General features: G+C 49.7%; 1 protein-coding gene across 12 annotated transcripts in view; it reads left to right on the forward strand.

Annotated features, from left to right (window-relative positions):
* The window catches only part of PITPNM2 (phosphatidylinositol transfer protein membrane associated 2), a 123,934-nt gene that overhangs the window by 105,381 nt on the left and 6,355 nt on the right, over positions 1 to 12,198 (forward strand). For 7 of the 12 annotated variants that reach the window (XM_058851304.1, XM_058851312.1, XM_058851305.1 and 4 more), the window contains 6 exons: positions 3,751 to 3,915; positions 5,740 to 5,943; positions 7,638 to 7,786; positions 10,414 to 10,530; positions 11,180 to 11,296; positions 11,643 to 11,791. In XM_058851304.1, coding sequence (XP_058707287.1) covers positions 3,751 to 3,915; positions 5,740 to 5,943; positions 7,638 to 7,786; positions 10,414 to 10,530; positions 11,180 to 11,296; positions 11,643 to 11,791 — 901 coding nt within the window. The remainder of the gene's footprint in view (positions 1 to 3,750; positions 3,916 to 5,739; positions 5,944 to 7,637; positions 7,787 to 10,413; positions 10,531 to 11,179; positions 11,297 to 11,642; positions 11,792 to 12,198) is intronic. The other 5 variants (XM_058851311.1, XM_058851313.1, XM_058851314.1 and 2 more) reach the window with 3 other exon arrangements.

A 12,198-nucleotide genomic window follows, 5' to 3' on the forward strand; every position in this document is an offset into this window, starting at 1 on the left:
CCTGTTTGTCTTTAACAAGCTGACCCTCACTGTCCCTGAGCAGTTTGGGCTGTTATGTGCTCATACAGGATGGCAACACCTGGGTGTTCTCTCCCTCTGTCCCCTGGAGGTGGAGAGGATTTTTGGGTGTGCAGTTGCCATGTTGCCTGTGCTGTGAGGTTCTTTGATAAAGCAGAGGGAAAGGATTTGGTACTATTAATTAATCACTTTGGAGGTCCCTGATGAAATGCCATTTCAGTGTGAGCTGACGCTGCCTGTGGTCAGGACAGAGCTTGTAGAGACATCCCTTGCCCATGGCAGGGGGTGGAATTGGATGGTCTTTAAGGTGCCTTCCAACCCAAACCATTACAGCATTCTATGATTCTCTGCTTTTTACACTGTGTGACAAGAGCACAGTGTGTCCAAGCAGTTCTTGATGTGAGTGTAGCAAGTGCTGAATTGGCCACTGGCCTGCAGGGGATTTCCAATCACCAAAACTTGTGGACAGCAGAAATGTGTTGCTCTTGCTCTTGGGGCAGTGACTGCAGAGTGCCCAGCACTGATCTGTGACTCCAGTGCAAGCAGGGCCTGCCCTGTGCTGAGCAGCTGCTTGGCTTTTCTGTGGTTTTTAATATTCTTGTTTTTATTGAACTGTACAAACTTTTTGATTGCTTTCAGTATTTCCCACTTTGGTGCAATAGCTCAGTCTCCAAACAGCACATATCAAAATCTGTCATTCAGGTACCCCAAGGACTTACCTGAGAGGATGGCTCAGGGATGTTCTCTTACAAGAACATTGATAAATGAATCCAAAAAGAAAGAGCTCAGCACCAAAATGAGTATTAAATATTCATAGGTATTCCAAAACAAAAAATGTGATGTGGCTTCCCATGTCCACTCCCCTGGAAGTGCAATTAAACCTTGGGCCATGGCATGGGCTGTGCCATGATGTGGTTCCAGCAGCAGCAGGGGCTTTGCTGGGAGGGTGCTCAGGTCACTGCTCCAGCCAGGCTCCTCTTCCTCGCCCTGAGTCAGCCCTGAGTCACAGTGCCAAGTGCAGTAAACAAGGGCACCTCTGTCCTTGCTGAGTGACACAGGAGCAGCTAATCTTGATAAAGGTCCTGCTGCTGGACCTTCTGGCTTCACTCTGGCCTCCCCTTGGCTGTCAGGACCTGAGCTGTGGCTGGGGATGCTCCTCTGGAGTGCAGGAGGCTTCCCATAGCTCCAGTTAGGAACACCTGGCTGTCTGTGCCAGTGTGGCAGCATCTGTGACATCCCACCCTGGTCACCAAAATCCCCAAGAAAGCCCCTTTGGTGTCAGAGTTGCTGCACAAGAGACATGATGCGGAGAATACACAAATTCAGGAAATATGTTGTTAGGTTTGTGGGTTTTTTCTGCGAGTCAGGCCTCAGGATTTTCTTTGCAAGTTGCTGTCACTGCAGCTTTGGTGTGGAGGAAGCTTTTCTGAGTGGGTTGTAATGCATAAAACAGATTTTTCTCCACATTTCCCACCCTGCCTTTTCCTGGCCTTGATTTTTCTTAGAAACTGCCCTTTCTCAGGGACAGAGGGTGTGTAGCCTGGGGAAAGGGAGAAGCACAAGAGCAACCTGAGTGGGCAGGAGCAGGGGAGCGCTGCTGTCGGGTGGCACCTTGTCCCCTGCAGAGCAGATTCCTGCCACCAACGCAGGCAGTGCTGAACTGAACGGTTCAGTAATGCTGAAACACATCAGGCTTTAGCAGGACTGGGAATTGTTCCTCTGGTGACACCAGGATGGGGCTGGAAGGGCTGCTGAGGTTGGGTGCTTTTGTTGCAAACTCGTTATATTCCAAAATCTCTGGTCAGGCCCAGGAAAACAAGATTAGCTAAAAAAGAGCAAGCCTAAAATCTCACTGTTTCTTCCTTTATTCACTCTCTGAGTGAATAAAGCTCAAAAAGGAGCTGAAGTTCAGACAGAGCTAAGTGAAGATGGACTAATGGAGTCAAAGCCAATCAAAGTCCCAGCAAAGGGAATGAGACCCTTTACCCTTGAGATCTTTGTGGGGCTCAGTGCAGCTCCTGTTTTCCTCTTGGATTGCTTCTTCTTGCTCACGCTGGTGTTTGTGCAGTCAGAAAACAGCACTGGGCTGGTGGGACCGGCCGTGTTGTGGATCCTGGTCACAGCCCTGACAGCCAGCAAGCTGGAAAGAGGGGGAAAGTGCTGAGAAAGTGATGCTGCTTATGGCCTTTCAGGATCAACGTGGGCTGTGTGTGCAGCTCATCATCAGGTCAGGCTCCCGCTAAGGCTCAGATCTCACAGTCCACAAAGCTTTTACACAGAGCAGCTTGTGGCCTGATTTTCCCTGCAGAGAACAGAACTCTTTTACTGACACTTAGCCACACATTTTCTGCTTCATACATTCCCTCTCCCTCAGCTGCAGCAGGATTTGTGTGGGCACAGACGCCGCTGCTGCGAGCTGAGGGATTGGAGGGAGAAAATCAGTAGCCCCGAGCAAGAAAAGATTGGTATTAAAATAAACCAGTTGCTAAAACAACGCCCTGTGTCAGCCATGTGCTGGGATTAAATCCAGGGATATGTAAACAGGCTGGAATAGGTGGAGGATGTCAATGTGTGGGAGTAATGTGCTCACACTCCTTGGGGTATCTCCTGTCTGATACCTGGGAATAAATTCAGGTGCTGCTCCTCAAGTGCAGCAGGGATGGGCAACTTTAAAAACCATTGTGAATTGCTTTGCTTTTGCATGTTACTGCCACACTGGTGCTGCCTGCTGTGAGCACCAGGTGCTGGCATTATAAACCTCTGCCCTGCAGGAGCTTGGGATATCCCACTTAATTCAGCCTCATAGCATCCACACAGGGGTGGATGCTCTTGGCACTGTTACAGAGAGAAAACTGAAATGCAGGGATTTTAGTGTGACTTTCAGCATCCCTCATTTTGCTGCTTCTGAGCATTTGAGGTCCTTTTTCCTCCCATCCATATATAAGATTTGTATGAGCATGATTTTAAACCCTCCTTTCTGTATTTATGCACTAAAGGGTTTGGCCTAACTCGGTAAAACCTCAGGTTGGGATTTAAAAATCCAGACCTGGATGTTGTACCAAAAAAGCTCAGTTTTCATAGAGCCTGAGTGCTCCCTGATCTGCTGACTCTGATGGGAGATACAAGTGCTCAACACCAGACTCCCTTCAGTAGCCCTTTCTCCAGATTGATGAGTGTTGGCTGTATCCTTCAGCAGTAAAATACAAGTCCAAATTTAGTCCCTGCCAGGCATGAAGATGTTTTCTTGCTTTTTGCTTTTTAATAATGCTTCTATCTTGGAGACATTCATTTAAATTTAAATATCTCAAGAAAACAAACATCCCTTTCTAAGGTTGTTTTTTTGTTGTTTTCCTTACCTTGGTTATTTTGTCTCGATGTGAATATATAAAATTGTGTATATCCACATCTGTATGTATGACACATGCTTGTTATTGCTGCTTGAATAAGTCTGCGGGGGTTTTTCTTTGGATCTGGTTTTTGAGCTACTTACTTTGCTTCTCTCAATCAAAGACTGCTCCTCCAGCCACATGTCTCTGCCTGCTGTGCTGTTTGCTTTCTTTTCAAACCCGAGCTCCAATGAAATGTGGGGTGTTTCTGTTTCATTCCAATCAGCTCTGAAAGGTTTTTGCACCTACCAGCTTTGTTTGCCTCCTTCCTCCCCACCCCGAGTTCATCTTGCCCAGCCTCTGTCTGTTGGTCTAATATTTTGATTTCCCTGTTTCAACTTTGTAGCAGATGTTGTTCAGTCTCATGGTGCCGTCTTCATGGAAAACGCGTCCCTGTCCACCCCCATTTCAGCCCCTCAGTTCAGGGGCTTCCGGAGAGCCAGTGAGATCAGCATTGCCAGCCAGGTCTCAGGAATGGCAGACAGTTACACTGCTTCCAACATAGCCAACAGTAAGTGCTGCACCCCTCCGAGGCTCCGCTCTCACACCACGCTCCGGGCCGAGCAGCTTCTGTCCGTCCGTCTGTCCGGGGGGTGCTTCCCGTTCATAACCAAAAGCTTGGAATTATTCTCCCTTTGCACACTCAGTGCCGTGGGTTATCACATCCCCTGGAAGAACAGGTGATGGATTTGCTGGCCACGCAGGGACCACGGCTGTGTTATGCATGTTGGACCTTGCTGATGGTGATGAATTGTTCCAACAAAGATAATAATTGTAATAATTGCTGGCTCTGAGCACCGTTTGGCTGCTGTGTGAGGTGAGGGTTAATCCAGAGGGATTTCTGTGCTGCTGTGGTAAGTCATGCAGAACTGGTTGGGATCAGCACTTGACAGCAGATGGGTGATGCAGGATGTGGCTTGATGCAGATCCCTCAAACGTGGCCCACAGAAACAGGGATGAGTAAACCCCTCTGTACCACTGAAAGGTGAGGACAAGTTGGTTCAGAACAGAACATTTATTACTTTGCATCAGAAGTTCAGCTCTTCTGCAGCCCACAGGGCAGCTCCCAGTCAGTTACGAACCATTTCCCAGAGCCAAATGAGGACTAAAAGGGATTTTTTATTTATTATTTTTCCCAAGACCTGTATAACTTCCTAACTTACACAGCTGAGAACAGACTTTTTTAAGTAGAGAAGAACAGACTTTATAATTGGCTTGGCCCCTTCTTTGTTTCAGCTCAGGTATGAGATGAATTCTGTGTCCTCATGGACCTCTGGTAACTCAGACCAAAAAGAAGGCTGAAAACTCAAAAAAAAAACCAAAACAAAAACTAAAAAAAAAACTTTTTAAAAAAAAAAAAATCACACACAAAAAAACCCCACACCAAAAAAAACCCCACAAACCACCAATGCATATGAGAAAATCTTCAGCCCAAACTCTATTCTCAGAAGGTCTCAAAAATTTAGAGATACATTGCTGGCACGGGTTGTGAATTACTCACCCCTTAATTAATTACTGAGGTTAATAATGCTCCTGGAGGCAGGTATGAGTTGTTGAAGGTCTGTGGGCGCTGCTGTAACCTCCTGCCCTGTTTGAGGCAACACTCAGCAGCAGGACTGAAATACTTTCTCTGACAAATGAGGTTTTTCTGCTCAAAGTGTATCTGAGAGCCGACACCGCGCTCCCCGCGTGCGTCCTTTTACTTGTCCTGACATCCTGCCAAGCACTGCTAAATAGGAATCTGCTTGGGAGCAGCTCCTGAGGGAGAAGGTGTTTGTTTTGTGCTGCTTTCCCACCCACGGGGAGCTGCAGGGCTGGCACTCCATGGTGGTTCATGGGGAGGTTTTTGCTGGGGTGATGCCCCAAGGCCAGCGTGTCCCATGGAGAGATCTTATCCCGAGCTGCAGCAGGGTCAGGTCACACAACACTCACCTGTGCTTTCCCTGTGCTCTCCCCCCTTGTGCAGCTTCTGCTTTGTGTAATTTATTCCTCCACACAGCCATCAAAGCCTGAGATCAGGGGGGAAGAGTCTTCCCTCTACTCTGAGTGTCCCTTGAGCTCCGGCTCTGTCTTTGCTGCTCTTGCTCTCAGCCTCGTTGGTGTGGTGGTAACGTGGAGCCGTGGCACTGAGGGCTGGATGTGATCCATGCTTATCCCCAGGGAGAGCTGGAGGAAGGTTGGAGGGACAGTGCAAAACCACAGCTCCCTTCCAGGAGCCTCCCTAGGGTGCAGCTCCCCTGGTACCGTGAGTTTGTGGAGGATGAAATCAGTGTGTGCCATAATAATAAGTGATTTCTGCTTTTTTTTTTTTCCTATATTTTATTTTTCCTTTTAGAAACCAAACACCACCTTAATCATTGTAGGGGGTTTAGCCTTCTGTCCCAACTTGCCCTCCCTCACAAATCCCCTACCCAAACCTCGTTCAGGAGGCGTAGGCAACATAAACACGAAATCCCTGCCAGGGGAAGGAAGCTCAAAGGGCCACGGAGCCGGGCTGCAGGCTGTGCTCTTCGGATACCAGACCTGGACATCAAGACAGGTATTCTGGAGAGATCCACTCCTGTCAGCCTCCTCTCTCATTTGATAGTCACAGAACTTCACAACAAAACTCTGCGCTTTCACTGAGGCACTTGCAGCTTCTGATTGCATCTTAACAAGTATTTCTGTCACTTTGCCCTGAAGATCCATCATAACACCGCTAACAACTTGGCAGGAGCAGCAATTCTTCTGGGCAGAGCTGAGGGGACAACGCTTCTGCCTCCACTGCTGTCTTTTGAGCATGGAAGAGTCAATCCTGTCTGCTTCTTGTAAAGAATCTGAAATTACCCAAGCTGGGGCCTTGCATGAGAAATGAAAGTTGGGACATGACCAGGAGCTGTCAGTTTGGAAGGCAGGGAATCAGAACTGGCTGCGAGGAGGTGCCTATGAGCTCTGGAAAAGCCACACTGATCTGTCAAACCTTGCTCCTCCTTCCCATGGCTCTCCAGAAAAGCAGGGACTATCAGGATGAGGGTGGCCAGGCACCTGTGCTGAATCCACATCCCTCTGCATTTGCTGTGGTGGGAACTCTGCAGGTCTCTGGAAGGAGCTGCTGGATCCATCTTTTCAGTTCAGCATCTGTGCTCGTCACCAGCCCGATTTCCCTTTGCAGAGGGGTGTGTTGGATTAAACCTGCCAGCTTTCCTGGAAGCCCTTAAAAAGGGAGCATTGTCACAGAGACAAACCAAGCTTGAGGAAGCCCTTGTCAAAGGCCCAGCTTGCATCCTGCATGCAAACACAAACAAAATTCTTCTGCTCTCTTGATCTCCATCTTTTCTTTCTTTGACTGCTTTTCTGGGCTGGAGGGCACAGGCATTGAGAACTCCTTGCTGCTGGGAAAGCAGCCCATGGCTTTGGGGTCTGAGGCTTTGGACTGAGACCTTCTCATTTCCAGGGGTTGGGGCAGGACGTGTGCGTGGGCAGAGTTCAGGGCAGCTGAGGTGTGGGGGTGTCCCGGGGTGAAGGGTGGCTGCCAGACACTTGTGTGTGAGTTGTTGGCTCCCTGAGTGAGAAACTTGTCTGTTTTGTTTGTATCCTTGTCCCTCACAAAATCCCAGTGTGGTTTTTTGTCCCCCCATGCAATGAAGTCTCAATACTCCCGGGTACTTTTGTTGTCCACCACAGAGGCTGTGCCCCTGGGAAGGCTGGGCTGCACTTCTTGGTTGCCTGTACCCTGGTAGCCCAGTTGGTGACTACCAGTCCCATCAGCACGTGCCATATTCCCTGCCTGTGGTGCCTTTTAGCATCCTATGGATTCCCAGGATTCAGTCCTCTTTAGTGTGGCCAATACCTGGATGCAATTCCCTGGTGAAAGCTGAAGGAATTGGAAGCAGGGCCGGAGGTGGGCAGAGCGCACCCATCCTTCCTCCCACAGCTCCAGGGAGATGCGTTGCTGTCTTTATATTTTGGCTCATTGCACAGGAGCCTTGAGCCCCTTCCCTGGGGTCTGGACTAACAGCAAATTAACCTGTCCTCCAGTGCCTTCCTCTTTGCTTAAACAAGGGAGAGCTCCCTGCTGCTGGCCGTGTGTTCCTCCCTTGGTGTGAGCAAACACCGAGCCCTGGCTCGGTTGTTCCCCCAGAGCAGCAGGACCAGCCAGGGAGGAGCCTCCTGGCATACCTGGAGCAAGGAGCCAGAGCCCTGAATTCCCTTTTGTGAAGCCCTTTTGTCTGAAGGAGTGTTTTGCTTCTGTAGTTGCTGCCAAGTGGTGGGGAACCAAACGGATCGACTACGCCCTGTACTGCCCCGATGCCCTGACAGCTTTCCCGACGGTGGCTCTGCCTCACCTCTTCCACGCCAGCTACTGGGAGTCCACGGATGTCGTCTCCTTCCTGCTCAGACAGGTACAGTCATCCTCTCTCCCTCATCTCCCTTGGGTAGAAAAATGCTTTGGGCTCTTTGTTTTTCCCAGTGCAGCTTCCATAAGGTTTGTTGATGCATAGAGGTGAAAAAATGCCCTTTGCCCCTGCAGATCCATTTTTCTTCCCTTCTTTTTTTTTTCCTCACCTGTGGTATTGATGGAGCTGTACACATCCAAACTTTCATGGATGTGCTGTTACATCTGCTTGGTTTGGGGCTGGGTTTATCATCAGAGCAGGTTTCAGATGGGCTCACTGGAGATCCATGGAGAGAGCCCAGGGCAGTTTCCTATCAGATCCATGGTGGCAAAGGTCAGTTATTTCTTGAAGTGATCTGTGCTCTGTGTGTGCCAGGTCAGATCTCAAGTCTGAAACTGAAACTTCTCAAAGGATAAATTAAACCAGCACCAGATACAATAAAAGCAAAGGGGAGGTTTTATATTAATTCAGCATGAATTCATAGGCAGAATGCAGTTCTCCATTTTGCATTTCTAAGTTATTGTTGTCTCCTCTAGGAACTCATTGGGATTTAGTTCTCATTCCTGCAGCACAAAACAGTTCTAGGGCCAGGAGGATGGGGATTGCTGGTGTCTGGAGTTCTGACACCTTGGATTTTATCAACCTATATTTGGCCTAAAATTCAAATTTACTGTCTAAAATGTGTTTTTCCCTAAAAGAAATATTTTCCCTTCAGTTCCTTGGGGATGAGGGGGAGTTATTTGGCTTAAAAAATATGAACTCCCCAGGGAGCAACACTTAGAGCATGGAGCTGGAAAAAACAAAACTCAAAGCAACTCTGTGGTTTGTGTTGCCCACTTGAGCACTGGGTTTGCTTTGTGTTAGCTCAGCTGTTAAACCCTCCCTGTTCTCCTCCAGCCTCCTCTGCTGCAGCTCTCTGTTATTTATGATTCTGTTGGCAAACTTTCTTTCGGTGTTATCTTCCAAATAGTGTGAGAACCATAAACAACAGCACCGGTGGCAGCTGAGCAGTGCTGATAATGCAGTGAGACCCTTCTCTTCCCAGGCTCTGCCTGAACACTCCTGGCTGGATGGTCCCACATCAAACCCAGCCTAACAGGGCTGGAAAGAAGAGAGAGCTCTCACTGTGCATGAGGGGGAACAGTCATGACAGCCTCATACACAGAATGTTCCACTTGGGGAAATAGCCAATTACTCAGCCCAAACCTGGCTCTGTAGCACTGTGTGGTGTTTCAAACCTCGTGGCTTGGGCACCTGGAGGTACCTCTCCATCCATTCTAAACCTGCTGGTGGCTGCCTGGGTAGTTTGGCACCTCCTTGCCCAGTGCCTGTGTTTGTTCACTCCTCTTTGCCTTGAGACCAGGGTTTTTCTCATCTTTTGTATTCTCGCTGTCCTTTGCCAGTACCACACAACTGCTTCCCCTAATAAGGACTTGCTTCTAATGGCCTTTGAAAGTCATCTCTGGACAAAATGTAAAAAGAAGCTGTTGAATAGTTTTAGTCTCCAAAGATAAAATCTTGTTAAAACAAGCCCAGATAGGATTCAGAATACATTCCTGATTTAAATAATTTTCAGTAAAATTTGTTATTTTGTTTACATTGGATTTCCATGAGCTCCCGCCCCAGCAAGCTCATCCTCCCTGGGGTCCTTTTTCAATTTCCCTGGATGAAAACCAGCTTCAGCTTTGCACAGATTGCTGGCCTGTGTCAGCCAAGCTCAGCTGGAGAGCTGCTGACCTCACAGAGAATGTTCAGGACCTTGTAAAAGAGCCCACATTTAAGAGGCTTCTTAATTTTTTGGTCACTAAAGTCTACTGGCAGTTTTGGAGTTCTGTGTGCAGGGTCACCTCCCAGTCCTGCAGTGCTGTGAGTCTTTGAGGTGTCCCCCAGCCTTTGGGTGTTAACCTCTAGAATGGAAAAGGAAGAATAAGAGCAACCTAGGTAGGATTTAACCCTCTTTATGTTTCTGCCTCCCATCCCTGTCCATGGCCTGGTGACAGGCAGGAATTGCCCCGCAGAACTGGGTGGTTGGCAGTGACATCCCACCAGTCCTGGAGTTCTGTCAGCCTTGGATTTGGGGCCAGGATGGACAGACAGCCTGGGCTCTGCCTCACATGCAGCCAAGCCAGACCCCGTGTGCCTCCACAGGGGTCAAATCAGTGAGAGGAGCAGAAGCCACGGGACAAGAGGTGGGAATTTCAGTAGGAATTAGAAACGAGCTGAAGGAGCGGCATCTGTCGGCATGCGGCCAGTCAGAGCAGCTGGTGCTGGATCTGTTATGGAATGGGGGAAGGCTCGTGGTCCCTTGCAGACCATGGGAAGGGATAATGAATCCCTGTAGGAAGGGCAGGTCTCTTAGTGGGGAGCTCATCCTGCTGCAGTTGAGTCAGTTTGGTACCTTCTTACAGTCCAAAAAACCTGCATCCCAGCCACGATTAAGTCAGCGCTGGCCACAGGCATTGCCAGTGAAGAAAAGGCCACTTGTCCTATCAAACCTGTGAGCTGACAGGCCAAACACCCAGCAGCAAACTCAGGGGCATCTCCAGGCATTGCCCTTCCTCACCACTGGTCCAGGAGATGCAGAACAGCCAGGCAGGAGGAGAGGGCTGATGGCAGGATCTGTCCTCCTGCAGGTGATGAGACACGAGAACTCGAGTGTTTTGGAGCTGGATGGGAAGGAGGTGTCTGTCTTCACCCCCTCCAAGCCCCGTGAGAAGTGGCTCCGCAAGAGGACGAACGTGAAGCTCCGGGTAAGGGGGGTCTTGGGGCTGCACAAACTGCTCTGAGGGCATGGCACAGACAGAAGGTTGTGTTGCACTGCTGGGCTGTTTTAATGGTTATATCCTACCTGGGTGCTTGTAAAAGAGCAGCCCTAAAGATGTGTGTGTCAGCAAGGTCTCCTCTTGACCTTGAGTCTGTAAAACACAGGAAATGTTGGCTGTGGGTAGGGAACGAGTCAGAATGGAGCATCTTTCAACCTCCAATAACACCAGTTCTCATCTCAGTAAATGCCCTTTGCTCCCAGTAAAGTCTTCACTTTCTGAGAGGGCAATTCTGCGCTAGAACTGAAACAAGATCAGCAGATTTCTCTGTCAGCTGTGTGTATTTCCTCTTAATTCCGAAGAGTGAGAGTTAATAGAGAGTTTCAGAATTGCACGTACAACCTGCCATGGAAATTGGCTCTCAAGCACTTCAATCCACCCATGAGTTCAGGGCACAGAGCCTCACCTCTGCCACAGGTCAGATTCTTTCCCAGAGCTGAGGGTGGAGTGGAGGGGGGAAATGGCACAGAGAAACCCATGCTCCAATTTGTCCAGTTATATTTGGCATTTCCCTGTGAGGTTATCCATTGCTGAAAACTGTTTATTTTTTTTCCTCCTCCCCTCTTGCCTCGTGCAGAACGTCACAGCCAACCACAGGATCAACGACACCATTGCTAATGAGGATGGGCCCCAGACCTTAACTGGGAGGTTCATGTATGGTCCATTGGACATGGTCACCCTCACAGGAGAGAAGGTACCGTGTGTGCTGGGGGGTTGTCACCATGTGGTGACAACGGTGGGACAGAGGCAGCGCTGGTCAGTGTTCCCTTGGTTCCTGCTGGGGTTTGCTGCCCTTGTGTCCTGGCCAGGTTCTCCTGCTCAGACTTGTGGGTGCCTCCCACCAGGAACATGGTTTGTCACAGAGGTCTCACCACCGAGGTTCCATTCCAGCCCCTGATGTTCGGGTGCTGCCCAGCTCAGATCCCTGAAGTGCAGAGGGTGGGATCAGGACCAGCCCTGCTCCCACCCAAGGGGGCCCTGGGGGGATGTCCCAGTGCTCAGCCTGTCCTGCTGGGTGTGACACAGCTCACTGTCCCCAGGTGGACATCCACATCATGACCCAGCCACCGTCGGGGGAGTGGGTGTACTTTGACACGGAGATCAGCAACAGCAGTGGCAGGATTTCCTACGTCATCCCCGAGGAGCGGCGCCTGGGCATTGGCGTCTACCCCGTCAAGATGGTGGTCAGGTGAGGGGCCTGGGGCTTGCAGGAGGAGCAGAGAGGAATTGGATGGCTGTAGAACATTGTCCCTCCTGTTGCTGGGTGGGTTCAGAACCTGCTTTGCCAGCAACAGAGACAAGGCCATTTGTACTCTGCAGGTGTGAGGGGAAAATCCACATTTTATTCTGGCTCCTGCATCACCACCAGCACGGGAATTGAGCTCCCACTGCAGGAGCAGGTCTTCTGCACCACAGGGCCTCATGGCCATCTGCAAAACTGCACGACTGAGCATATTTTAAAGACCATAAACTTGTCCTTGAGGGACAGGACTTTGTACTCGTGATGATTCACAGCCCAGGGGCTCCTGCTCAGCTCCATTTGCTGGTGTTGGGCTCTGGGAGGGGGAGGAAGGGAGGGTGGTGAACCCAGCAATG

This window comes from Poecile atricapillus, chromosome 16 (assembly GCF_030490865.1).
Source record: "Poecile atricapillus isolate bPoeAtr1 chromosome 16, bPoeAtr1.hap1, whole genome shotgun sequence".
In the NCBI taxonomy this organism is placed as follows: Eukaryota; Metazoa; Chordata; class Aves; order Passeriformes; family Paridae; genus Poecile; species Poecile atricapillus.